This window comes from Caretta caretta, chromosome 20 (genome assembly GCF_965140235.1).
Source record: "Caretta caretta isolate rCarCar2 chromosome 20, rCarCar1.hap1, whole genome shotgun sequence".
Taxonomy (NCBI): Eukaryota; Metazoa; Chordata; order Testudines; family Cheloniidae; genus Caretta; species Caretta caretta.
The window spans coordinates 3149432-3174229 of NC_134225.1; the positions used below are offsets into that span (position 1 = coordinate 3149432).

The 24798-nt window shown below is 54.0% G+C and overlaps 1 protein-coding gene across 2 annotated transcripts in view; it reads left to right on the forward strand.

Moving 5' to 3' along the window:
• Positions 1 to 3846: 3846 nt before the first annotated feature.
• Positions 3847 to 24798, forward strand: part of LRP1 (LDL receptor related protein 1) — a 178611-nt gene continuing 157659 nt past the window's right edge. For both annotated transcript variants that reach the window (XM_048832179.2, XM_048832181.2), the window contains exon 1: positions 3847 to 4376. In XM_048832179.2, the coding sequence (XP_048688136.2) occupies positions 4277 to 4376 (100 nt within the window). In that variant the 5' untranslated portion in view covers positions 3847 to 4276. The remainder of the gene's footprint in view (positions 4377 to 24798) is intronic.

The window sequence follows — 24798 nt, forward strand, 5'->3', positions numbered from 1 at the left end:
ACCTGGAAGTGGGGCGGAGTGGGTGGGGTGCAGGGTGGGCAGTGACGGTTTTACCTTCGCAAACCTGCATTTCCCTTGCAGGCCAGGGGAGGGATGGCTGGATCGTGTGTCCCGCGGACAGGGTTAGCGGTGCAGCTCTTGGTCTCTCTGGGTGCACCCCATCTGGGGCCAGGTCTTGTGCCGTTACCCCTCCTGGGGTGGAATTCCCCAGTTCTCTCGCTCTTCGGGTATATCCAGGGGTGACTGCAGCCACGCAGAGGTACACCAGCTAGCTCTGAACTCACTTGCAATAACAGTGGAGCTGGGGCTAGCCAGTCGAGTGCATACCCAGGGCTGAGTCTTGTGGAGAGAAATTTGGGGCCCTGGTACATCATGTTCGCGGGGGCCCCGTCCTCTCCCATTTCACCCAGGTTACAGATGTTCTGGGGGCCCCAGTATAATTGTCCCTCTCATCAGCTCTGTTGTACAGCCCGGGCTGCTGCGGATTCACTGCTCTGATTATACGAGCTAGTTGGATCAAAGTTATCTTGGGTTTGTTACCTCTGTCTGCAGTGTAGACAAGCCTCCGGACCGGGTCCAAGGCTTCAGCATGGGGTACTGAGGAAAGTGTTGGAATTGCAAGTTACCACTTCAAAAGTGAGGGTGGTTCCCTGTTCCTTTTTGCAGGCTAGGGGGCTCTGAGTCAGTCTGGAAAGAGCCAGCTTTAAGCAAGCTGGGCTGAGTTGCAACTCGCTGCCTTGGCAGCAGCCTGTTTTCTCTCTCTCTGTTTATGGGTCCTTGTAGTCATCGTTCTGAATTCTCAGAAATCGAGCAGCATAACATAAGAACATGAGAACAGCCGTCCTGGGTCAGACCAAAGGTCCATCTAGCCCAGTATCCTGTCTTGTAACAGTAGCCACTGCCAGGTGCCCCAGAGGGAATGAACAGAACAGGGAATCATCAAGTGATCCATCCCGTCGCCCATTCCCAGCTGCTGGCAAACAGAGGCTAGGGACACCATCCCTGCCCATCCTGGCAAATAGCCATTGATGGACCTATCCTCCATTAACTTATCTAGTTCTTTTTTGAACCCTGTTATAGTCTTGGCCTTCATAACATCCTCTGGCAAGGAGTTCCACAGACTGATTGTGTGTTGTGTGAAAAAATACTTCCTTGTGTTTGTTTTAAACCTGCTGCCTGTTAATTTCATTTGGTGAATGCTTGTTTGTGTGTTATGAGAAGGAGTAAATAACACTTCCTTATTTACTTTCTCCATGCCAGTCATCATTTTATAGCCCTCTACCATCTCCCCCTTAGTCTTCTCTTTTCCAAGCTGAAAAGTCCCAGTCTTATTGGTCGCTCCTCATATGGAAGCCGTTCCATACCCCTAATCGTTTGTAACTTTGCAGCAGAAGCCAAAATCACCTGACCCAATCAATTCGGGAGAGGGGGGAATACTCATTGTCCCCCCCACACACTGGGGATGGGCAGGGGAATTGGACAATCAAAAGACAGACCCCCAAACCCCACAATATAGTATTTATATTAAAAAGTCTCCTGATTTGTGAGGGTCTGATGCATGATTTTGATCTCACGAGGTTGGCAGCCCTGCATGCACGAGCTAGCTTTGATCAAGCTAGCTCAGATAACAATAGGAATGAAGCCACAGCAGCAAGGGAAGTAACCTGGGCTAGCCGCTCGGGTACGTACCCCCAGGCTCCAGGTGGGTTTGTATTCGGCACAGCTGGCCCCTGCTACTGCGGCTACAGTTGTGGTTTTAGTGCGCTAACTTGTTGACATGAGCTGGGAATCGCAGCCCTAGCTCCAGGTGTGGACACAGCCTGTGCCCCTGTCTGGGTTCTCTCAAACAAGGACTCGTACCCCGCCTCTCTTGAGAGTCTGTTCCTTTCTACACCTACCTTAGATCTTCTGCTCTCCTGGGATCCCTGGTCTTTTTCTGTCCCGGCACCATCTTTTAGCAACTCTCAAGTGTTCACTGAGAAGTGGCTTAGCTTGATCTAGTCTTTTTCTCCTGCCTTTCTTTTTTTTTTTTTTGCTGACAGGCCCCTATTCACCAAACCGCAAATGTAAATACAGTAACAGCCCAATGACTGCAGTAGAATCCAACAGTTCCAACGCATGCGTATGCATTTGTATTTCCTTCATGCCATCGGGGAGGGGAAGGGAAGGGACCGGTGGCTTGGGGCGTTGGTTAGCGTGAACATGCATCTCCTTATTGCAGTTGTGGGGGTGGGGCTGGTTTGAACATAAGAATGGCCAGACTGGGTCAGACCAAAGGTCCATCCAGCCCAGTATCCTGTCTACAGACAGTGGCCAATGCCAGGTGCCCCAGAGGGAGTGAACCGAACAGGTAATGATCAAGTGATCTCTTTCCTTACCCATCCTGGCTAATAGCCATTAATGGACTTAACCACCATGAATTTATCCAGTTCTCTTTTAAACCCTGTTATAGTCCTAGCCTTCGCAACCTCCTCAGGCAAGGAGTTCCACAGGTTGACCGTGCACTGAGTGAAGAAGAACTTCCTTTTATTTGTTTTAAATCTGCTGCCCATTAATTTCATTTGGTGGCTCCTAGTTCTTATATTACGGGAACAAGTAAATCACTTTTCCTTATTCCCTTTCTCCACACCACTCATGATTTTATAGACCTCTATCAATGCATATCTCGTACAGCTCTGTGTGTGTGTGCTTTGCAAATACAAGCATCTCTCACTTGCAAGGGTGTGCATATTATTGCAATGGTCAAGAACTCGTTTGCATGCATGTGTCTCTCCTTCTTGCGATGTGTGGGGAAGCTGACTAGCATACACAGGCATCTCCTTCTTGAAATGGAAGGATACGAGTTCAATGACGGGGTAGCTGCTATGCATAGATCTGCTTGCAGAGCGGGGGCCTATTGCAGTAAGGGGCAACTGGTTTGCATGCAAGTGCTCCCTTCTCTTGCAATGGAAGGCTGCTGTTGCAATGAGGGGGTGGGTGACTCTCAGGCATATGCACCCAGTGCTCAATTTGTAATGAGTGGGGTACCGGGGGTCAAGCAATTAAGTTCTGGGGCTGAAGGCGTTTTTTTGTACTTGCATCACTGACATGGCAAGCTGAGATGTGCCGGGACTATGAACTGCCAAGCCTAGAGGCGCCAGGGGCTCAGGCTCTGGAAGCTCTAGCCCAAATTTAACCAGGGCCTGCACCCTGCTTTTGCAGTGGGGGGAGCTGCTCTGGCAGTGAGCGGGTTCCGGATTCCTGCACAGGGGCTTCCCTGGTGCATGGCTCCCTGGCAGCGGACTGCCTCTGAGGAGTCTCCCCAGGCTCTCTGGCAACGGAGGGGGTCCACTACAATGAGGGGCTGGGTGGCTGGTGTCCCCCCCTGCTTTTTTTGGGGGGGGGGGGCTGCTCTTGCAACGCTGGTTTGCATGCAGGTGCACCCTTCTCTAGCAAAGGAACCGGGGCTATTTCAATGGATGGGGGGGGGACCTGCAGGGGAATGGCCCCTCCCGGTGCATGCAATGGGGTGGGGGCTGGTTTGCATGCACCTGCACCTGCACACCCCCCCCGCAGGCAGGCGGCTCAGCTCGGCCGGCGCCCCTCCCCCCTAGGCCCAGGCTGGAGGCAGGGCTTTGCAAAAGCGCGCCCCCCCCCCCCCCCCCCGCTTCCAGCAGGGAGCCGGGGGCAACGGGAGGCGCATGCGCGGGAGCCGGGTGCCGCGTAGCCCCCCCCCTCCCCGGGAGCCCATGACGTCAGGCGGGCAGAGGCGGCGCGAGCTCCATCAGGCGGCAGCAGCAGAAAGAGCAGCGTGTCCCCCGTCGCTGCCCCCGCCAGCCGGGAGGGGCCGGAGCCGCCGCCGCCGCCGCCGCCTCTCTCTGGAGCCGGAGGGGACCCCCCCCGTGCCCCCCCCGCCCCAAAAGCCGCGGGGGGTCGCTGCCCTTGCCCTGCCTCGCGCTGAGCCCATTGCACGGGGGGGCTGCTGCTGGGTCCTGCTGCAAATGCAAACCCCTCTCCTTGCAAAGCAGGGCTGAGACCCCCCCCCGTCCTTTCCCCAGCCTTGCTCCTGCTGCTGCTGCTGGCCGCTCTCCCCTCCCGGGCTGGGGGAGGAGGCGGAGGAGGAGGAGGGGGGGGCTCTTTCCTCCTTCCCCTATTTGTGTTGGATGGTGGTGGAAGGGCTGAGCACTCCCCCCCCCGTGGAGGAAGGGGAGACGGAGCGCAGGAGAGGAGGTGAAGCGGCTGCGAGCCCGCCCGGCCGTGTCTAGCGAGAGCCCGGCTCTCCCAGGCTCGCCCAGCCATGCTGGCCCGCAGGGCAGAGGTGCTGGCGGCGACCCTGCTGATCTCGTTGGGATTTTTGCACACGCTGGCCGGGATCGGGCCCATCTCTGCCCTTGACGGTGAGTTGAAGTCTCTCCCTCTTTGCACCCTTTAACACCCCCCCCCCAAATCTCTTTCATGCTTCTGCCTTTCTTCCATCCTAGGGATGTTTGGAGCGTCCAGGGGAAGCCGTTTGGACTAGTCTGAGCGGTGGCCCCGCTTGCCACCGGCTCTCCCCACTCAGCCCCTCTCTGGTGCCCCGCATTTCTTTGGGGGTGTTTCTTGGGGCACAGGCTGAAGCGGAAGGGGGTGTGGTTGGGCTTGGGGATTTTGCTGTATTGTTTTGCAGTTTGCATGATCTCCCCCCCCCCCACCTTTGAAACAAAGCCCTACACTTCTGGTCCATTCCTGGATCCCCCCCTTGTGGGTGGGGGAGAAAGAGGGGTCTTACGTGTGTGCATTCTGCAGACTGTCTGCGATTTCCATCTGGCACAACAATATTGAGCCCTCCCCCCCCTTCTCTCTGTCTCTTGCTTTTACCGCCTGTGGGGTTCTGTACCTTCAACTTGTTTATGGACTTTTTTTTTTTAAATTCTAAACTCAGGGTAAACTCCTGCCAGGACTCCATGGCATATGTCAGTCTCTTCAATCGGGAGGATACCCCCTTGAGTGGACACCTTGCTTTGCAAATGCTGCCCCCCTCGCTCTGTATTTTGTAGGGACTTTCCCTTCAATTAGGGAAAAAATGCACTCCTGCAACAACTTATGCCCGGAGAAAACATGACGATGCTTCAAAATGTGCATGAACGGCGGGCGGTAGCTGCTTTTTACAAAAAATATGGAGGGCAAAGGGATGTGTTGGAAAAACTCCTGGTTGCGCTGGTATTTGGATCCTTGGTGATCTGTGGCTTGCGCTGTTCTTTCATAGAAATGGTTGCTGTGTGTTTCCTACACAACTGCTTTGGCTGTTTCCTTTCTGGTTTCCATAAATCCAGGCGGCGGTGTGGACTGACTTCAGTGAGCTCTTGCGTGTCTGATCTCTTCTGGATTGCAGTCTCGCTTGATCCAATGGTATCTGCATCATTGGCCTTCTGGTTCTATCCCAAGTCTGGTTTCTTTGCAGGTGGTGGAAAATGTAACTCATTCCTTTTGGCCCTGAGCAGCTGCTCTAGGGAGGTGAGGATACAGGGTAGAATCCACAACTAGATGCAATTAAAAAAAAAAAGGGGGGGGGGGATATCAATATTTAATTGGTTCTCCTAAAGATGCATTTAAAAGCTCTGTTGCTCTGGGCTAAATCTGATGGATCTCGGTGTGGATCATCAGAGAGCAACTGAATTGTGCAGGAATCTACATTCCACACGGCATCTGCAAAATCAATGCTATGTTTTTCCTCCCCTCCTCCAAGCGACAGAGACTGCAGTGCACTGCTGAAGCGTGACATGGCATATACCAGAGGCAGCAAGGTAGAGGTTAACGGTGCTGGTCTCTGAAAAAAGCAGGAGTTTCTTGGCGAGAGGGGGAATAATGCAAGAACCCTCTGAAAAAACCAGCCGCGGCCCTAGCAGGGCGAAGGGGTCGGTTTCTTTGCTCGGCTGACATGGAAGTTGGGCATGGCGAAGCGTAGAATTGAGGAAGCGTGCGCCTGTCATATTTAGCTTGAGTGGCAGAAGAAAAAAATCTGAGATCTCCAGGGAACTGTGTCCTCCCTCCCCACCTTGAGTCTTGTCTCCTGGAAAATCACTGCCAGGAAAGAATTTTAAATCCCCACCTTTTTTCTTTTAAATCGCCTGGAATCAAATTGCCTGGAATCAAAGTTCTAATAGAAAAGCGGGAGGCTTGCAAATAAGCATGGCTGGAAGGAATAAATAAGCCAAACCTGTCAGTTTGCTCCATAAAATGGATTGTTTCCTTCCATGTTGCATGAGTCATGACTTCAGGTCTTGCAGGCTCAGATTCTGAAGTGTCAAAAATTCCGTTTTTGTGGCCTGTGATTGTCCTGGCAAGGACAGGGTAAGGATCCTGGGGAGAGAAAGTATTTCCTGAGCGGATCGTCCGTCCTTACCTTCTCGTCTAGACAACTGGCTTGTTTTGTTTTAAGCAGGGCAGTCTCATTTTTTTGCTGTATCCCATCTGCACGCTGGGAACGTTAGCAAGTGGCCCTTGGAAAGGGTGGTAGAATTGGCCAAACGCAGAGCTAACAGCAGAGAGAAGCTGCCCAGAGCCTCTGACTTTAATGCATTTGATTTAATTTTGCCTCTTTTTTTTTTTTTTTGCTTGAAAAACGCACTTCTCTGCTAACTGTGCAATGTTCTTCTAGTGCAGCCCTCTCCCAAAATCATAGTGCCCGTTGCCATTGTGGAAAGGAAAGACCAAGAGCTGTTTTGAGGGTTGAGGTGTTGTGTTTTTCTGCTGTCCGCTCCCCAGGGAATGGGGCAATTTATAATTGTTTTACACATGGACAGAGGAAGATTTATCACCCCATACTTTACAGGAGGGCACTCAGGCCCAGAGAGAGGCAGTGGCTTGCCCAGGGGGTTAGTAACTGAGCTGGGGATCAAACCCGCAGTTCCCTGGCTGCGAACCCCAAATCTGCCTTCTGAATGATTAGAATTCAGCCTGACTGGATGGTGTGAAAATAAATGCCAGAGCTCCAAATCCAGTATTTTCCACTCGGCAGGCCCAGTGAAGTGAACGGGATTGTGCTGGGTGGGAACCAGCACAGAACTGGGCCCTCAATGAATACTGGGGCTGGCTGTGTTTTCAGTGCAAGGATCCTCTCTCAGCGTGACTGAAACTGACTGACATAGCTACAGGGGAGGAGTGAGAGCCATGTGTCTGTTTCCCTGGGGAGCCAAGCCCTTAGTTACTGCTGGCATGAACATTGCATGAAACTGGGGGTTTATTACGCATTCTGCGCTGATAAGGATTTGGCATTGGGTGCCTGAGCTTGCAACCAAAGGCCATGCCTCAGTACGGCAGAGGAGGGGACGTGCGGCTGGTGGGGTGTGGGCAAAGGGAATATGAAGAGGAGAAAGAATTGTGGCCCTTCTACTAACTAGCTCTTACCTGCTGCTTTTCTCCCATGAATCTCAAAGTACCTTAGAAAAGAGGTCGATATCCTTATCCCCATTTTACAGGTGGGGAAACCGAGGCACGGTGAGGTAAAGGGGCGAACAGTGGAAGGTGAGCCAGACCTGGTTCTCCAGAGTCCCAGGTCACTGTCTCCCTTGTGGTCACACTGCCTGCCTCTGTAATCCGAGGGCTGCATGTAGTGTGGGTCGCTTTGGGGAGCACTCTGGCCTCACCTAACCACGTCTCCCCTGTGAAAGGATGAGCCAGCCCCAGGGATCCTGACCTGTGCAGAACTGCCCTGGACTTCAGTGCAGGGCTTTGCACCAAAAGGAGTGAATGGGCCCAATGCATTTATCTCCCTGGGCAGAAATGTATGGCGGAACAGCCGCAAGCTGGTTGCATGGGATGAGGGCTCAGCGGTGGGAAAACGGGAGCTGGGCGGTTTAGGAGGAAAGGCTTTTGCAAGCTCCAGAGCATAACGGAGCCCTCTGCCGGGTCTGGAGCTCTTGGGACGCCCTGCTCTTGTGCAGTGCACGGCAGTGCCTTCAGGGGGCCGGTGGGGAGTAGAACCCGGGAGTCCTGCTGCTCGGGCCTGCGGCTGCGCTAACCACTAGACCCCATTCCCCTCTCGGAGCCGGGGATGGAATCCAGGCGTAACGACTCCCAGTTCTCTTGCTTTAACTACTAACCCACATCCCCCTTTCCAGAGCTGTGAATTGAACCCAGGAGTCCTGATTGCCACAGGCCCCTACCCTAACCACTAGGTCCCACTCTCAGAGCCAAGGATAGAACCCAGGAGCCCTGCCTCCCAGTCCCCCCTTGAGACCCAGCCCCCCTCCCAGAGCTGCGGATGGAACCCAGGAGTCCTGACTCCTGTGTTTTACACAGTGGGCCTGCCTTTTTTTTTTTTTTTTTGCCAAGAGTTGGTCTGGGAAATGGTTCTGTTTGGCGGCTGACACCCTGTCTTGGACTCTTGCTCTAGGGCACGTTAGGGGGACAAAGTCCAGTTGATGTGCTGAGGGAATGGCTTTTTCGAGCCTCTAGTCTGTGTCTGTCATTGGAATCCTTCCCGGCCCCCTGTCCTGAGAAGCCCGGCTTGGTTTGCCTCGGTCGCCAGGCTGAAATCTCGGCCCTTTGTGGAACGGTTTGGTAGAGATCGGAAATAGCTGTGGTCAAAAAGGCTGGTGTCGCTGCTCCTGATGCTTTGGTGGTCTGGTGCATCTCATCAGTTCCATCCGGGGGCTAGTCTACACTCTCCGAGCCGTCTAAAAAGCCACCTCCACGAGGGGCGCGGTTCCCAGCACTGGGGCACTGTCTACCTACAGCTGTGAAACGTGCTGCACTCGGGGGAGGGGGGTGTTTTTTCACACCCCGAGCGAGAACGTTGCAGTGCTGTGAATTGCCAGTGTGGACAAGCCCTGGGTGGTGCGTGCGTGCTCCACTGGGGCTGTGTATTTACCAGGACGTGTTTTTGCATGCCAGGCCATAATTGACGCTCTGAGAGCCACCCCAGGTTCAGCGGAGGTAAAGCACCAGGATCTGGAACAGTTGTGGGGGGGAGAGTTCAGAGCTATTCTGTGGGTTACGGCAGCCAGCTGAGGCGAGGCCCCGTTGTGCCCATCCAGCACCAAGCGCAGTGAGGGGGGTCTCTGTCCTGAAGTGCTGGCAGTCTGAGCTGGGGGAGAAAGGAAGGAATTCTAAACCCTGTTCACAGAGCAGGAACTGAGGCATAAGGAGATTTAAGGTCCAGATTTTTTTCCAAAGCGACGAGTGCTTTTGGGATGCTGCAATTTTGGGGCCAACCCCAGCTTGAGACTCCTGAATGGGGTCTGATTTCCCGGGGGGCAGGTGCCTGGCACTCTCTGAAAACCAGGGGGCAGGACAGGACTCAGTTGAAGTGCCCAGAATATCTCCTACTGCGTAGCTGGAGGATTTGCCCCTGGCAGCTGAAAGCACAAACCCAGCTAGCCTCTGGCCCCAGCAGACTGGCCAGTGGCTTAATAAGTCATCCCCTCTGCACTTGTTGTGTCGTTAACCCCTGGGTGGGGTTCAGATGCATTCTGTTTATTCCAAGCCACTGATTTCCCATGGGCTCTGACTCACAAGCGCTCGGGGCGGGGGTGTGTGTGTTTGGCTCGGGTGCCGCGGAGCTGTGTTCTTTCCAGCAGGTGTTGCAGTTGCCTGCGGATGCAATACGCCACCCCGTGCCCCCTTGGATTTTTGGGCAGGTTGGAGGTGTGCTAATGGGGACAGAGGTCAATCCCCCAGGAAATTCCAGGAGGGACCTGTTTTCAAAGGCAGTTCTCCCTCCTGCTCTGTGCAAGTTGGCAGCACGGTGCGTCTTCCCATCAAGTACCCCAATGGGATGTGGACGTGAGCTGCTCCCCGCCAAACTCTGGGGTCTCAAGTCATCTTCTGTAGGAGGAAATTCCATCGGCTCCTTCCTTCCGTTCCTCCTCCGTCCTCTCTCATTTCTCCTCCCTTCTCCAGGTAGCTTTGAGGCCAGGATCAGGGCCCCCTTTTACTAGCCCTGTATGCATGGAAGAGAGCCATGGAGCTTGAAGTCAGACCCTGACCCTGCAAAGTGCCTACCGTGACGTGTGCGTGTAGCTCCCTCACTGTTCGTGCGCCCACGGAAGGGCCAAGCGTCAGCCTTTGCAAGTCTGTCTCCGTTGGGGTTTTGTCCTGCCGCCCGTCACCGTTGTATCTGGGCCCCTTCCTTGTAAGATCAGTAGCGAAGTCCCTAGTGAATGAGTGGAGTCCTGTTTTTTCTTGCCACCTGTTCCCCCCACCCCCTCTTTCCATTCCTGGCTCTTTCTCTCCCCTCTTTTTATGCCTTTTCTGGATTCTGCGGAGTTCACAAGCTAGGAAGCAAAAGGAAACTCCTGCCCTGGCTGCTCTTTCCGAAGAGTGATGAAAAAGACGACCAGCTCAGTCTGTTTCCTTGTGCATCAGATCCCTTGGCACCTGGAACCTCCTTTGCAGAGGGCAATCGACTCAGTTCTATAACCTTAACTGGGTTCCTCTTTTCAGCCAGCTAGAGCTGTTCTGTGGCTGGTCCTGGCTGGGTGCCGCTTCCTTCGGGATTTTCACCTGGTTGCAGCTGGTGGCTGGGTGCTTAGATGCATTCGTCAGCCAGCAGCGGGAGTGTTCAGGAGGAGGATGTCTTGATTTAGCAGAGAGAGGTCACCCACCTCTATCCTGCAGGAGGGCGGGCTGGTGTTGGTTCTGTTCCCAGCTCTGCCGCTTCCCTGCTGTGGGACCTCGGGCAACTTCCTTACCCTTTCGTGCCTCAGTTCCCCCCGCTCCCCCCCCCAGCCCTTGAGCTCTTTGGGTGAGGGGTTGCCCCTTACTCTGTGTCTGCGTAGCACCTGGGGTGATGGGGTTCTGATCTCGGTTGGTGCTAGCGGAATACACGTGACTGCGCCGGGAAGGCTGGTTTCAAAGGGCTTGTTCCTCTGGAGTGGCAGCTTTTCAAAATGAAATGGCTGAGTCCTGGCTTCCCGGAGCCGAGCGCATCGAGGAAAACTCCTTCCCTGCCCTGGCGCTGAGCCTCTACCATGCCACCCTTCACCCTCCCACGCCCGCTGGCCAGCCCGTCTCTTGCTGCGGAGGGATCAAGAGGGAAGTGTTTACTGCCTGCCCTGTCTTTGTTTCAACACCCGCTGAGCTCCTTGGGCTTTTTGTCGGGCTAAGAGGGAACCTGCAGCCAAGTGGTGTAGAATCTGGCTTTGGGGACGGAGCTGGAGGGTAGGGATGGCCCAGTGGTTAGCTCCTTGGCTTAGGAAGTGGTTGACCCGGGTTCAGTTCCCTGTTCCACTTATCAACTGCCCGTGTGACCTTGAGCGATTGGCTCAGTTCTGTCCCCGTCCGCTGGAAGGGGGGACAATGTTTTGATAACTGTGCGTTGTGATCTACTGATGAAAGTGCTATAAAAGAAATCGGCATGTGGCTAGAACCCAGGAGTCCTGACTTGTCTTTCAGCACGCTGGGAATAGAACCCAGGCGTCCTGTTCCCCAGCCCCTTCCTGCTCTATCCCCTGAGCCCTCCTGTCCTCTCCGAGCCGTGTCCCGTGTTCTCTCACGGAACGTGGATGGCGGGAGAGCAGAATCAGCTGGGCTTTGAGTGGGGCAGGGGGAATGTTGCTGGAGCTCGCTGCCGGGCTAGGCCAAACGTTTGAACCGAGATTTCCCGCGTGAGAGGCAAGCTATGGAGGCCGGGAGGAGCCAAACAGACATAACCAGCCTGGATCATCCAGGTGTGCAGCGGTGCATCGTGGGATAGCGGTAGGAGCACGGCCTGGAGCAAGACAGGTAATTCGAAATATGGTTGCATCCACATAAGCCTTAAAGCGGGGTCGCTCCTCCTGGAACAGCCCGGAGCGGATTAATTGAAGCAGGATAAGCTGACTGATAATTCTGGGGGGGACAAAATTGCTTCTGGGTTTGGATGCAAGGCAGGCTGGGCCGAGAAAACGGTTGCGCTTGCAAATGCCGGCTGAGATCACGGCCCCGTTGCGCCAGGCGCTGAACAGACGGGGAGCAAGAGATGGTCCCTGCCACAGACGCCTCGTACTACAGGCAGACCTTCCTTTCTCTCCCATGGCACAGCTGAGAAGGACCCTGGAGAGACGGGTTTCAGAGTAACAGCCGTGTTAGTCTGTATTCGCAAAAAGAAAAGGAGGACGTGTGGCACCTTAGAGACTAACCAATTTATTTGAGCATGAGCTTTCGTGAGCTACAGCTCACTTCATCGGATGCATCCAATGAAGTGAGCTGTAGCTTATCCTCAAATAAATTGGTTAGTCTCTAAGGTGCCACAAGTCCTCCTTTTCTTCCTGGAGAGATGAGGGTCTGGATTTTGCCGTGAGCGGCGTTCCCAAAGCCTGTCGTGTGAACCTGGCTAGAAGTATCCACACGGAGCGTTCTGAAAATCTGGCCCTTATTTACGTGTCTCGGGGGTGGGGGAGCTGAACACGTGGTTCCAGTTGTGGGTGCTAGCCGGGAATCCACCCTTCCTCAGAACGGGGATGTTCCAGGTAGCAGCAGCTGCTTTCGCCGCCGGCTCCTGGTAGCTGAGCTACAGAATGAATTGTGCAAGAGAAGATGAAAGTCTTGGGCCATCTCGTTGCAAAACCTTTCATGAGATCGCAGCTTTCTGGGGGCCGCAGAGGCTAGGCCCTTGTGCAAGAGTGAAAATCTCTGCATCGTGGGAGAGAGTTGCGAAATCCCCTGAATGCTGATCCTCTCTTTAAATTCCCTCCATCCGGGCTTCTGATGCAGTTTGCAACTTTGGGCTGTGAAAAAAAGAAATATCGTCCCGACCCCCTTTTATGTTAAAAGGGGAGTGAATCCACGAAGCTCCCGTGTGCCGTGGACCTGCCCTCGCTGCCTTCTGGCAGTAGAATACAGAGTGCGAGAGCATTGCGGCTCACGAGTTAACACAAGGCCTGTGACGGCGTTACAGGGGAGAGACGTGTGACTCTGTGATCTCTTAGGAAAGAGGAGGGGGGTGATAAGTCGTGAGCAAACCAGAGCTGTGAATCGGCTGTTGTAATATTCTGCAGTGTTCACGGGGGAAGGGCACCTTCGTGATTTAAGTGGGGTGGGACTTGGAGCTGGGTTCAAATACTGTCTCTGCCACAGGTTCCCTAGGTGACTTTGCCTGCTCCGTGCCTCAGTTTCCCCTCCCGCCATACCTCTGTCTTGTCTGTTTAGCCTGTAAGCGCTTCAGGGCAGGGGACTGTCTCTTGCTGTCTGTGAGTCCAGCAGCCTCCTCCTCCTCCCCCCGGCCTTGGTTGGGGTCTAGGCGCTATTGTAATAGAAATAATCAATATTAGAAGTAAAAATTTTAAAGGCGCCCGGTCAACATAATAATCGTGCTGAGAATGAACTTGCTGTTGAGTGTAGCACCTGCGATCGCTAGGCAAGACAGAGATGAGGGGTGATTTTCCAGAGCGTTTACTTTTTGCACCATGCGGTGCTTCTGATGGAGCCAGTTTCATGCCACTTTCCCTCTTCATTGTGTGGCGCTTTCATTAGCCCCAGGGGCAGGGAACGGCCCTGTTTGTATTGCGCCCCGCCCTGATCTCGTTGGCCTCATGGTGGTCGTGGACTAAGAAAGTCGAGAAATTTGCACTTGGGACTAGGATCCCGGACTCCTGGGTTCTCCTCGCCGCCAACTATGCTGATTCACTTTGCCCCAGAGTCTCATCATGCCTTTTCTATGCCTCTCTTTATTCACTTGTGAACGTGGGTTAATGCCCCTCACTCCCTGGTGCGATGAGGGTGATTTTTTTTGCCAAGGGCTTTGATGATGAGGCGTGTTAAGTATTGTTAACCTGGTGCAAAGGGTTACTGGGGAACCAGGATGAAATTAACAAAGGGGGAATGAACGTAGGCCTCTCGGAGCCTGCGGGATTGTCTCCGGAGGGACTCCTCATCGCTTGGGGATGTTTCAAACCAGGCTGGACAAAATGCAGAGGGGAACCGTCCTACAGTGGCAGGCAGATGAGGCTAGCTGACCTAACAGAGAGCTTCTCTCTCTGCTTTCTGTGGTTCTCTGGTGATAAACCGATCCCCAAAGAATCCCCTTTCTTCCATGCAGTGCGCCATCTCTCCGCTTGCTCTCATTCCAGTCGGTCACAGCATAAACCCGTTGCCACTTGTTCGCCGATTCGAATGTCATCCTGTTTATTTTAGTGTTTCCTGTTTCAAGTTGATTCTGGAGTCCGGGGGGAGCTCTGTATTTAGCTGGTCAGGAAAGAGGATGGAGGGAGAGAGCAGACGGATGCAAAGTTCTGTTGAATCAAGAGCGCCCCTCTGTTATCGTCGTGAAAGCGATTACAATTCGAAGATGCCAGTGGCACAAAGGATCAGTGAAGTAACCTTTGCAGGCTCTGGTTTTTCCTCTGACCGGTGGATAATTGAATTGACCATTGTCCTGTGCCCTCTATTACCGACACAGATGCTGGCTGTGTAGTGGGGAGGGTCTGGAAAGGGGTGTAACTTGCTCTTGCTGACAGATGGCCTCTTGGGAAGGCAGCGGTGCATAGTAGCACAAACACTGGGATAGAGCTCAGAAAAGCCGGGTTCTATTTGTGGCTCTGGCCTGCGAGGTGACCTGGGGCAAGTCGTGTCCCCGCTCCGTCTCTCGGTTTTCCCAGCCTGAGAAATGGGGAATAATAATAATATATTTATCCCCAGAACCCGCGGGGAGGCAGGGCGGTGCTGCTGTCCCCATGGCAGAGAGCAGAGGCTCAGGATCGTTCAAGGAGCCTGGGTTACAGCCGGACGTGAAACTGAGATCTGCCACACCCTAGCCACCGAGCATCCTTCCTCACTTCTGCCTCTGCAAGAATCTCCCCCGACCCTATAGACGGACGGTATCTCTTGAATGGATGCTCTGACTGGCAAAAGGTTTCAGCTGCAGGCTGCAATTCACTCTCGTGCACTAGGCTTTCACCACTGGTTGCACAAGGGCTGAATTTTCACCGACGTGGGAGGAGGAAGAACAGCAGGCAGCCAGAGCCGTGGGCAGGATGTGTTACAGGCTGTGTGAAAACGCAGCCCTGCCCTGGCAGGAATGCAAGGCTGGCTTGCCATGGAGCAGCTATACTGGGATGCGTCCGCTACTCCCTTGCGCCCATGGGCCGGCCTTGAGCTGTGTGTTTGGGGACGGGGACGGGTTGAGTCACACTGCCCCGTCCAGGGCTGAGCTTCCAGTGAAGTTAGCAGCTGCTCACTGGCACGAGGTCGGTCTCTCACTCCCCGCTACGTGTCTTCCCTAGGCTGCTCATTTATCCATGCAGCCGGGTTGCCTCTGTGCCCACCTTGCAAGTGCAATGGCATTGGGAATTGGTGGCGCTGGATTGTTTCTGCCACTGGCCTTTCTGGGGCTGGGGGGCTCTGCCTCAGTGGGGGAGTCCTGTCGCTGGCTGCCATGATGGGCGCTCGGTGCTGTTTTTTCTTTTCGTGCCTGTATGGGCGTTGTGTTTGGATTTCCCATATTTGGAAAATCGGGGGGGCCCAGTCCTGGGCTGGTGGAAACCGGGGCAGCTCCCCCATCTGGCGTGGGTTTATTCCATCTGAGGAGCTGGCATTTTGGGCCCGAAGCGAAATTCTCCGGAGACTGAGGCGGGCTGGAGAGAAAATCGGCGTTTAGAGATTCCAGCCACGGCTTCCCAACCTGCCCTGTTAACCAGGAGCCTCCGTGGCTCGGGGCACGAACCTGCCCCTCCCCAGATGCTCACTGGGCTGTTGTCTGCCGGCAAGAGCATGCATCAGGCTGCTTTGCTTGCCGCAGAGGATGGAAGATCTTAGATCTCTGTGTGCCTGAGACAGGGTGCAGTGCCTTGATTGGCCAGCCGAGACCCCACCAATGGCTCATGTCTCTGTGTGCCCTCCTCCTTTCCCTGGGCCTGGAGCTCCCAGCACCAAAGGGACCCCTTCCCATTTCGTTCATCACGCCCTGGAAGTTAGCTTGCCGTGCAAAGCCCGGGGTGCGGACTGCGTCGGAGACATGCACGAGCTAGCCTCGCATGCTGCCCTGCAGGGCAAGGCTGTCCTCTGGCTTATCCCTCCAGGTCTTCAGGAGGGGGCTGTCTTTCTTTGTAGTATTCTTATTATTAAGGTACATTGCAGTAGCCTCTGTTGAGAGTGGGGATCTGTCCTGCTGGGCGCTGCATGGGCACAGAGTGAGAGACAGTCCTTGCCCCCCATGGAGGGGAAACTGAGGCACAAAGCGGGGCAGTGGTTTGCCTAACACTATAGGGGAGGGGAGATGCAGAAATACATAGATCTGTTTTGCACCCTGCTGAGTGCTCTGTTTAATAAGAAGTGTCGGAGGAAGCTTTTGTCTGAGTGGATAGAACAGGGAGGGGGACATGGATTTGGGACCTCTGGGGACCATTCTCAGGTTTGCCTTGGATTGTATGTAGGAAGAATGAGGCCGAACAGCAACACTGGGATGCTTGCTATTGATTTCACCTTCACAGATGGGCCAAGTAGCATAACAGAAGCCATGGTCCTCTGGCAGTTCGCAGCCCACTATTTTGAATGCTGGGCTTATTTGGAGCCCCCTGTGGAGATGGCCGTGGAATTTGTGTCCCTGTTGCCCTGAAATGGAGAATCCCCGTGAGCAGTGTAGGGCCCGTGACACACAGTTGAGCAATTTCGACTCTTTCCAAGAGGGGGCAGTCAGACATACGCAGCCCCGCCAGCGCACAATAGTTCCCTGTACACTCTCTGGGGCTGGCAGGGTCGGGCTCTGCAGGGGCTCAGTTGAATCAGTCTGCAAGTGCAGAACGTCGTCAGCGGAACAGACAAGATGGTCGTGCTTTGAGTGAGCTGATCTCTGTCCCCTCCTGCGTGTCAGACCCACTCCCAGTGCAGAATCTCTCTGGCTCCACGGCAGAGGGTTGGGGAGGAATGGAGAGATCTGGGTTCTAGTCCTGCCCCAACCCAATAAACGGGCAGCTGTGTATTTTCCATAGAGCTACCTGGCTGTGTCTGAGAGGCAGGCTGGCCCCGTGGTGGTGACCTGTACCTCAGTAGCGGTGTGGGGGAACTCCAGTTCTGGACCAGCACCCCATCATGCTGGGCATGGTGCATTATTTATTGGGTGTATTCCGGGAGCACTTTGCAGCTCCGGTCCCAGACCAGGGCCCAGTGTGGGTAGGTGCTTTACAGACACAAAACGAAAAAACACTCCCTGCTCCAAGGAGGGTTTAGCCTGGGACTCCAAACCTTATTCAGTTCACCGCAGACTCCCTGTGGCAATTCAAGTTAGCCGCTCTGTGCCTCAGTTTCCCCATCTATAAAACGGGATATAATAGCCCTGTTGCACGGGGGAGTTGTGAGGATAACTACTGGAAAGATTTTGCGATGCCCTGCTCCTGTGTTGATGGGGCATCCCGAAACCTTGGAGAGGGTTATTGACCTGCTGAATTGTGTTTGTTGTAGATTTCCTCCAAAGAAGTGCATTGAGATGATCTCTTTGCAACTTGCGACCATTTGTTTTTTGCACAAGCTGGTACAAGATGAATGCCGAGCTATTTACAGGTCCGTTTTTGCTGTTGACTTAACTTTTCAGTCACTTATGGTTAATGTACCTTGGCAGCTGGCTCCAGGCAGCGGCAAATACTTTCGATGTTACAATTCAGCTAAAACTTGTTGGTTTTTTTGTTCCCTGCCTCCTCTTAAAAAATAAATAAGTAAGGCGGGTTGGTTTCCAGAGCTGGCTTGCTGGGTCCTATCCCATTGCATAAGGATTCCTTCTCCCGTGCGCCCGGCCGTTTCTTATGCTAAATATAGATTACAGCGTACCTCTTCGCCAGAGAAATCGAACAGCCCGACTCCAGTCCCGCAAACACGTCGATTTCCTAGGGCTGCTACTCGGGTGTTTAGAGTGAAACACCGGCTTAAGTGGTAGTCAGCCTGAAGTCCTTCCTTCAAATGAATGCAGCTAGGTTAGAGGCTAGGAGCCCCCAGTTTTGGAGCAGGACCCCACTGTGCCAGGCACCCCAGCAAACAGAACAAAAGAGGGTCCCGGCCTCCAGGAGCATGGGGGAGGGGCGCGGGGCAAGTTTTTTTTTGTTTTTGTAAATTTAAAATCGGGTGCAAAGGATGGACACGCATGAATTGCACACAATAAAGGAGAACCTTCCTGCCTTTCCAGTTGCATCTTTAATTGGATTAACTAATGAGCTCGCTAAAAGATGCCACTTATCCGGAGCAACACCTGGGGAGGACAATGAAAATCTGAAATGGATATTTATGGTCTCCAGTTTGCACAGCACCTGCCTAAGCAAAGGAATGGGGTGGGGGTTCAGTCGTTCACTTTTAAACATCATGCATCATTAAGTTGAAATAAAAAACAATCCGTTTTGCTTTGGAAAACTCGTTTCCTTTTGAATTTGCTGCTTCATTCAAAGCTGTAACTTCAGTCTGTTGGGGGCCGTGTGGACCACACGATGTGGCTGCTCTGGCCAGGGCCTGCGCTGAATTCTGGGCTGGTTTTGTTTGCAGTGGATTGCCAGGCAAATTGTTGTTTTACTGTATCCAGAGCTCTGAAACCCCTCTATCTAGTCTATTTATTCGATGCAGTGGAGAGCTCTGTCCACAGGGGTTGTGTTAGACGGGTGAGAGCCGGGCCCTGGATGCTCATTGAATAACTGATTTGAGCGGCCGCTCGTTGTATCTGACGAACAGTTGAGTGTGTCTTTTTGCTTTTTTCGTGCCAAGAATAGGCATAGCATTTTACCTGTTAATGAGCCCTCTTTCGTTAGTCTCTTTGGTTTCCCAGCTGTCAGCCCCTCCTCGTGCGCCATTAGCTGCGCCTAACGAGGTTGAATTAACTGCAAATCCATATGAAGCCAGGTCAAGATTTTCTCCTAAGTGACTCCTGGTTCCGGGGACCTCTGTGTGGTTTTTTTTTGCAGTGCTCAGCTTGAGACCTTTCCAAAGGGCTTGCTTCCCCGAGAGCAAACGCTCGGTGCAGTTTGACGCGCCGCTCTCAAATCCCCAATTTTGGCCACCTCAGATCGCTGGTCCCTTTTTGAAAATCTTGGCCTCAAATTGAAGAGGCATCAAGTGCCCGGGTTAAGGTTAAACCACCACATAAAAAAATTCTGGTTGTATTTATAATCCTCTGCGTCAGTGATTCTCAACCTTTCCAGGCTGCTGCACCCCGGAAGCATGTAAATTAGCTTTGTGGGGGGCCCCCCATGGCGTGGGACCCAGGGCAGTTGCCCTGCTTGCCACCCCCTGATCTAGATGAGTTGATGAACCCCCTGGAAGACCTCTGCACACCCCCAGGGTATGTGTACCCCCGGTTGAGAACTGCTGTTCTACATGAAAGTTTAAACCTTCCCTTGCTTTGCGTAGGCAGGGCGGTTTTATTTATTGGAGGGTTGCTCATTGGGCTGTGGAATTTGAGTTGCCGACTCATCAAATGCTGTGTCTGGGGAGATGCTCGTTCGGTGGCAGGGATTGAGGGGAAAGCTGTACCCAAGCTGATGTGCTCCTGCAGACCTCGGCTGCCCTGATGCTTCTCCAGGGGCTGGATTCTGAGGTTGGAGGCTCCCTGGGGCAGGGTCCGGGCTTCGCTCTGTGTTTGTGCAGCGATGGGGGGCCTGGTTTGGGACTCCTAGGTGCTGCTGTAAGACACCTACCAAGTAATCCCTCTCACTGGGACCTTGTGCTCCGTCCGTGTGCTGGTGTGTTTGGCCCTGCGCTGGGACGCCCAGCCATTAAGGCCTGTGGGTAGAATTGCAATGCAAACCCCTAGTAATGGTGCACAGTGGTAACCGTCTGTCAATCTTGGGTACTTTTATGCTTCCATTACCTGAGGGCCTCGCAGTCTTCACTGGATTTCTCCTGGCATCCCCTTGTAAGGCAGGGCCATTCTGTTATTGCCATTGTACAGACAGGGAACGAAAGCACCATGAGACTAAGGGTATGTGTGTCCACTGAATGCTGTGCCTGGGTCTGCAGAACCTGGTCTTGTCTGGGCTCTCGGTGTCCACGCTGCCCTGTAAACCTGGCTTTGCGATTGAATTTCTCACCGACACGTCCACACTGCACTGTGCAGACGTTCCGACTCGGGTCTGCGGTTTGACCTGTGTCCGCACTGCAGAAGGCCAGGGCTTGGACCCAGGTCCCGCCAGGACTCGGGCCACCCCCACAGCAGGGAGCTGACTCCTGAGTGCTTGCTGACCTCTGAGTGGACAAAAGAGGGGTTTGGGCTCAGACCTGAGTGAGAGCCCGGGTTTAGCGTTCAGTGTAGACACAAGAATCGGCCACACTGGGTCAGAGCATGGTCCATCTTACCCAGTACGCTGTCTTCTGATCATGGGCTGTGTACAGAATAGCGCAATTATGAAATTATCCCTCCTGTCTTCTGGGAATCAGAGGTTTACGGTCACCCTGGGCGTGCACAGGTGCGGCTTTTTACATTTCTGGCTGATTTTCACATACCAACCCGTATTGATCGGTTTGTCACCCCTGCCCATAAGGAATGTGATTAGGATACCGTAAGCCCCCCGCACGTAAATCAATCCAACTTTGCGACTGTTAAGATTATCCAGCTAAACTCTAGCTACAGATACGATGAGGTGCGCAAAACCCAGGCTGTTTCTATCCATAGGTGTCCGTTTACTTTGTAGTCCGGCGTGTTAGCGTTCCTGGGTTTGCATCGCGGAACTCGGACGTGCTTCTCCGTGGAGTTCTTCGCTGGTTTCAGGAGGTCGGGTTGCACTGTGGGGTACGCCCGGATTCCACACGCAGATCTGTGACTGAAACGAGAGAGCCCCGACGTAAGTCCCGCTGGAATGGGCTGAAGGCTCCTGCGCTGAAAAAACAAGAGAGACCGAAAAACGGGGGCAGCAAAGTCTCGGCGTCCGGGTCTGCAGACTCGGGCTCGTGCGACGGCCCTAAAAATAGCTGTGTCGACGTTCCTGCTTGGGCTGCGAACGCTGGCAAAGGGGCGGTAGCCTCTTCGGGGCTATTTTTAGCGCCGGAGCGCAGGGCCAAGTCTGGAGACCCGGGGCTCCGCGATTTGCTCCCTCCGGGTTATTTATTGGTTTTTGTGGTGCCGGCGGCTCCTTAAGTGCCTTGCCCCCGGGTGTCTGTGGAAGGGTGGGGAACGAGCAGCCCCGGTCGCTGACGCGGGCCGGCTGCGAGTGTTTAATTGCAGTGCAGCAGTTCTTTGCTCCTCTGGCCTCAGTGCCCATAATCCTGCACGTGTCACTCGCGCCCCAGCCACGAGCTTAGCTTGAATTGCACATTTCCTGGTCCTTGTCGGTGCTGGACCTGGTCTCCCTCGCTCCTTTATCTTTTCCTCCTGGGAATGTAAACACCGCCTTTGGGAGAGATGCCCGGGTCAGAGGCAAGGAAGTAAATTACTCCCTGCCCCCGCACCCACCTTTTGTTTCAGGGCTTCGTTATTGTTTGGAAAAGGAAGCGGTCAATTTTTAATACTTCCTCAAGTGCCGGCCATCGGATGCACCAGGTGTGAATGGCTTCCCGTCCCAGGCTGGGCAGGAAAGCGGAGGGTAACCAATAGCTTTTCCTAGGGAGCTTTTCCCATTCCAGCCACTGCGACCCTTCCTAGTTGGCTGAACCTGGTTTTCTTTGAATCGGTCTTAAAATTGGATCGATTCCTGGGTGTCTGAAGGGCATAAGAGCGTCACGTAATGTGCCCTCCTGTATTAGGAGGGCTGGTCCAGTGGGTAGAGCACCAGCCAAAGACATAGGAGACCCAGGTTCAATTCCCCACTCTGCTACAGATTTCCTGTATGACCTTGGGCAAGTCCTTTAGTCTTTCCATGCCACTGCCCCCCATCTGTTCCGTGGGGACAAGAGCGCTGCCCTGCCTCCCCAGGGCGCATGGGGATACCCACAGTAAAGACAGAAGAGCTTGGATACTAGATGATGTATAACACAGGGCAAAAATCCACCTAGCGATTCCGGCCTCAAGCCTGTTCTTGTTAGGGAAGGGGAATTGGGGCCCCTTGAGCTTTCTCTCCTCCCTGTTGTCCCTTCAGCCAGCAGCACCCCCTGGTTGCATGGCCCTTGGGGAGGCAGGCTGCCTTTGCTATTACGGCAACAGCCTTGGAGAAGTGAGTCAATTCCAGCCCTTGCTACAAACTTCAAGCAAGTCACGTAGGGGAAGATTTTCCACAGGACCTATGTGATTTAGGCTCTCAAGTCTCTTTTGAAAAATGAGACTTAGGCACTAAAGTTACTTGTGCACTTTAGAAAACTTTCCCTTTTAAAAAAAAGAAATTGCTCGGTGACTCAGTTTCCCTTCTGTAAATTGGGGAGAATACTCCTTTCTTTGCCTGTCCTGTCTATCTAGACTATAAGTTGTTCAAGACAGGGGCTGTCCCCCGCTCTGTATCTGTGCAGCGCCCGTTTGATCTCTGGTGCAATCAAAACCCGTTTCAGAGTGTGGAGCGGAGTGGCCTTGTCTCTTTCTGGAGCCCATCCGGGCCATTCCCGGCCCATCCCGATGGATTCCCTCAAGCGTCTCCTTTCCGCTCAGACGTGTTTTCTCAGAACAGATCCTGGAAGCAGAAGACTGGACTGAGAGTCGAAACGCCTGGCTTTCTATCCCGCAGCTGTTAGGATGCTGTCACTGCTGCCGACTGTTCCCTCTCCTCTGTCCCAATATCCGTCTGGTTTCAAGCTCTTTCAGTTCGGCATTTCGTCTGCTAAAACGCCCTCCTCTGAAACATGCAAAGAACCCCCTCCCTGTCTGGGAACAAACTACCTGGCGCAACCCTGGCTCTTTCAGACAGGCGGTGGAACCGTGGTGGTGTAAGTGCCAAGACGGGTAGGGTAATGTCTGACTTTTGTGTTCCAGACCAGACATAACTGTACCAGATTCCTCTTTAATCATTTCTACCAGTTACAAACAGATGGGAGGTTTCATCCTGCCAAAGGGGGGTGGTTTTTTTTTTTTTGTTTTTTTTTTTTTTGGGGGGGGGACTTTTTAAAATGGGGTTGTCAGAGCAGAACATGAAAGGATGAACTTCTGTGTCTGCTTCGCCCTCGTGGAATAATGCTGCTTGTTTTGATTGTGCTTTTTAAACTGGCAGGAGACGCTGGTCTCCGATGGATTCTGTTGCATGGGAACGGGCTGCAAATGGTAACTTTAAATAGCCTGGCAGGGGACCGAGGCGGGAGCCCAGTGGAGAAGCATCCGATGGACACGTGTTGCAGACAGACGCGGAGGGTCTAGGAGTTCCTGGAAATAGGATCTGGAGCTTTCGCCTCTGACCTGCTGGCTTTGATCCAAGCGAGGCTGGTCGTGGACCAGAAGCCTTGGCCATTTGACGCCTCCTTGGTGTGCAAGCAGAACTCTTACTGTACCACTGCCCAGAGGCCCCAGCGAGGATGGGGCCCGTCGGGCCGGGCGCAGAGGCAGAGTCTGGCCCCGAAGAGTTTATATGAGGCTTGGCAGAGAGATCAAAGAGGGAGGGAGTCCCGGGGTCCGTCTATGCTGCAGCACAAGCCCCGGGTTAGTAGAACTCGAGTTAGCAGGCCCTGGGTTTGTTAACCTAGGGCTTGAGCGTCTATGTTGGTTTTGTTAGGAATTGTTGACCGTGGGTCCCAGCCTGAAGTTCCAGGATCTCCACTGCATTGTGTGGGCCCGAGTCCAGCCGCTTGTATCCCAGACTCCCTAGCGTCCGCCCACAATGCGGCTGCTTTAGCCCTTTGTTCCTGGCGCAGTGTGGGAAACCTCGACTGTCCAGAGGACAAAGGAAGTTGGCTTGTGGGATGGGTTTGGCGTACTCCCTGAGCACGCGTCCAGTGGGGCTACGCTGGAAAGCAATAGGGCTTGAACTCTGGGTCCCAGCTTGGACTCTGGCTTGGACCCTGGATCTGAGCCCTGGGTTAGTGCGAGTTGTGTGTAGACGGAACGGGGGTTGGCTTGAGCCTGAGTTTGAACCCTGGGCTTGGATTGCAGTGTAGACATATATTACAGGTTGGCACTGCGGTGTGTGGATGGGGCTGGCGTTCTGGCATGACGTCAATTTCATGCCCCCCTCTGGGCCGATCCGAGCATATTTCAGCCTTTGTTCAGACACTCAGGAAGGGAACCCATGTGTGTCCGGTGGGAAGGCCTGGATCTCTTCAGGGCCTTTCTGGGCCTTGGAGAAGCACCTTTCAAAATTGCCAAACGCAACAGAAAATCAACGGCGGAAAAATGCCCCGGGGGCAGCAAAATCCTGCCCTTGTGCGGCGTGGGCACTGCGAATGGAGGAGAGACCCCAGGACTTGGCTCCGGCCCCAGCCTTTCTGGTAGGAGAAGCGTTTTGCACCCATGAGCAGCTCGGGCAACGGAGCGGGATGACCGCCTGCTGCATTGTGTTCCCTTTGCGAGTGACCCTCTGTGCCCAGGGCGCGGCCTCTCGGTTCCTGCACCGGTGGGCATGGGGAGGCAGTCCTGGAAGATCAGAGCCATGCCTGAGGAGCCCCCTGCACTGAGGACTCACGGGTCTTTCTGCCGCTGTGGGGCTGGGATGCAGAAGGGCCTAGACTTTTCCCCCAGCAGCCATGAGCAGAAAGGACCGGGCCCGTGGCTCTCAGCTGGGCGAGGACTCCGAGTTCAGGTCGCATCAGCGAGCCTCTGAGACTTTGAGGGGTTGTTTTGGTCCGCCTGGGTCTCGCAGACACCCCTGTGAGGGTTTTATGAATCAGACAGCTCCCTGCTTCCTTGTGGCACCTTGGCCGCTGCCAGCCAGGCGTGCGGGGAACACAGTGACTCCGCTTCGGAGAATGAGCCTCTGAGGTTATGTAGTTTGTAAATGGGACACTTGTTCTGAAGCCCGGAGAGTGTTTTTCCCCCCTCTCTTCCCCCCGCCTGGGAGCGGGGGAGGCGGACGGAGCTACAGAACTTCCAGTGCATTTAAAAGAGGG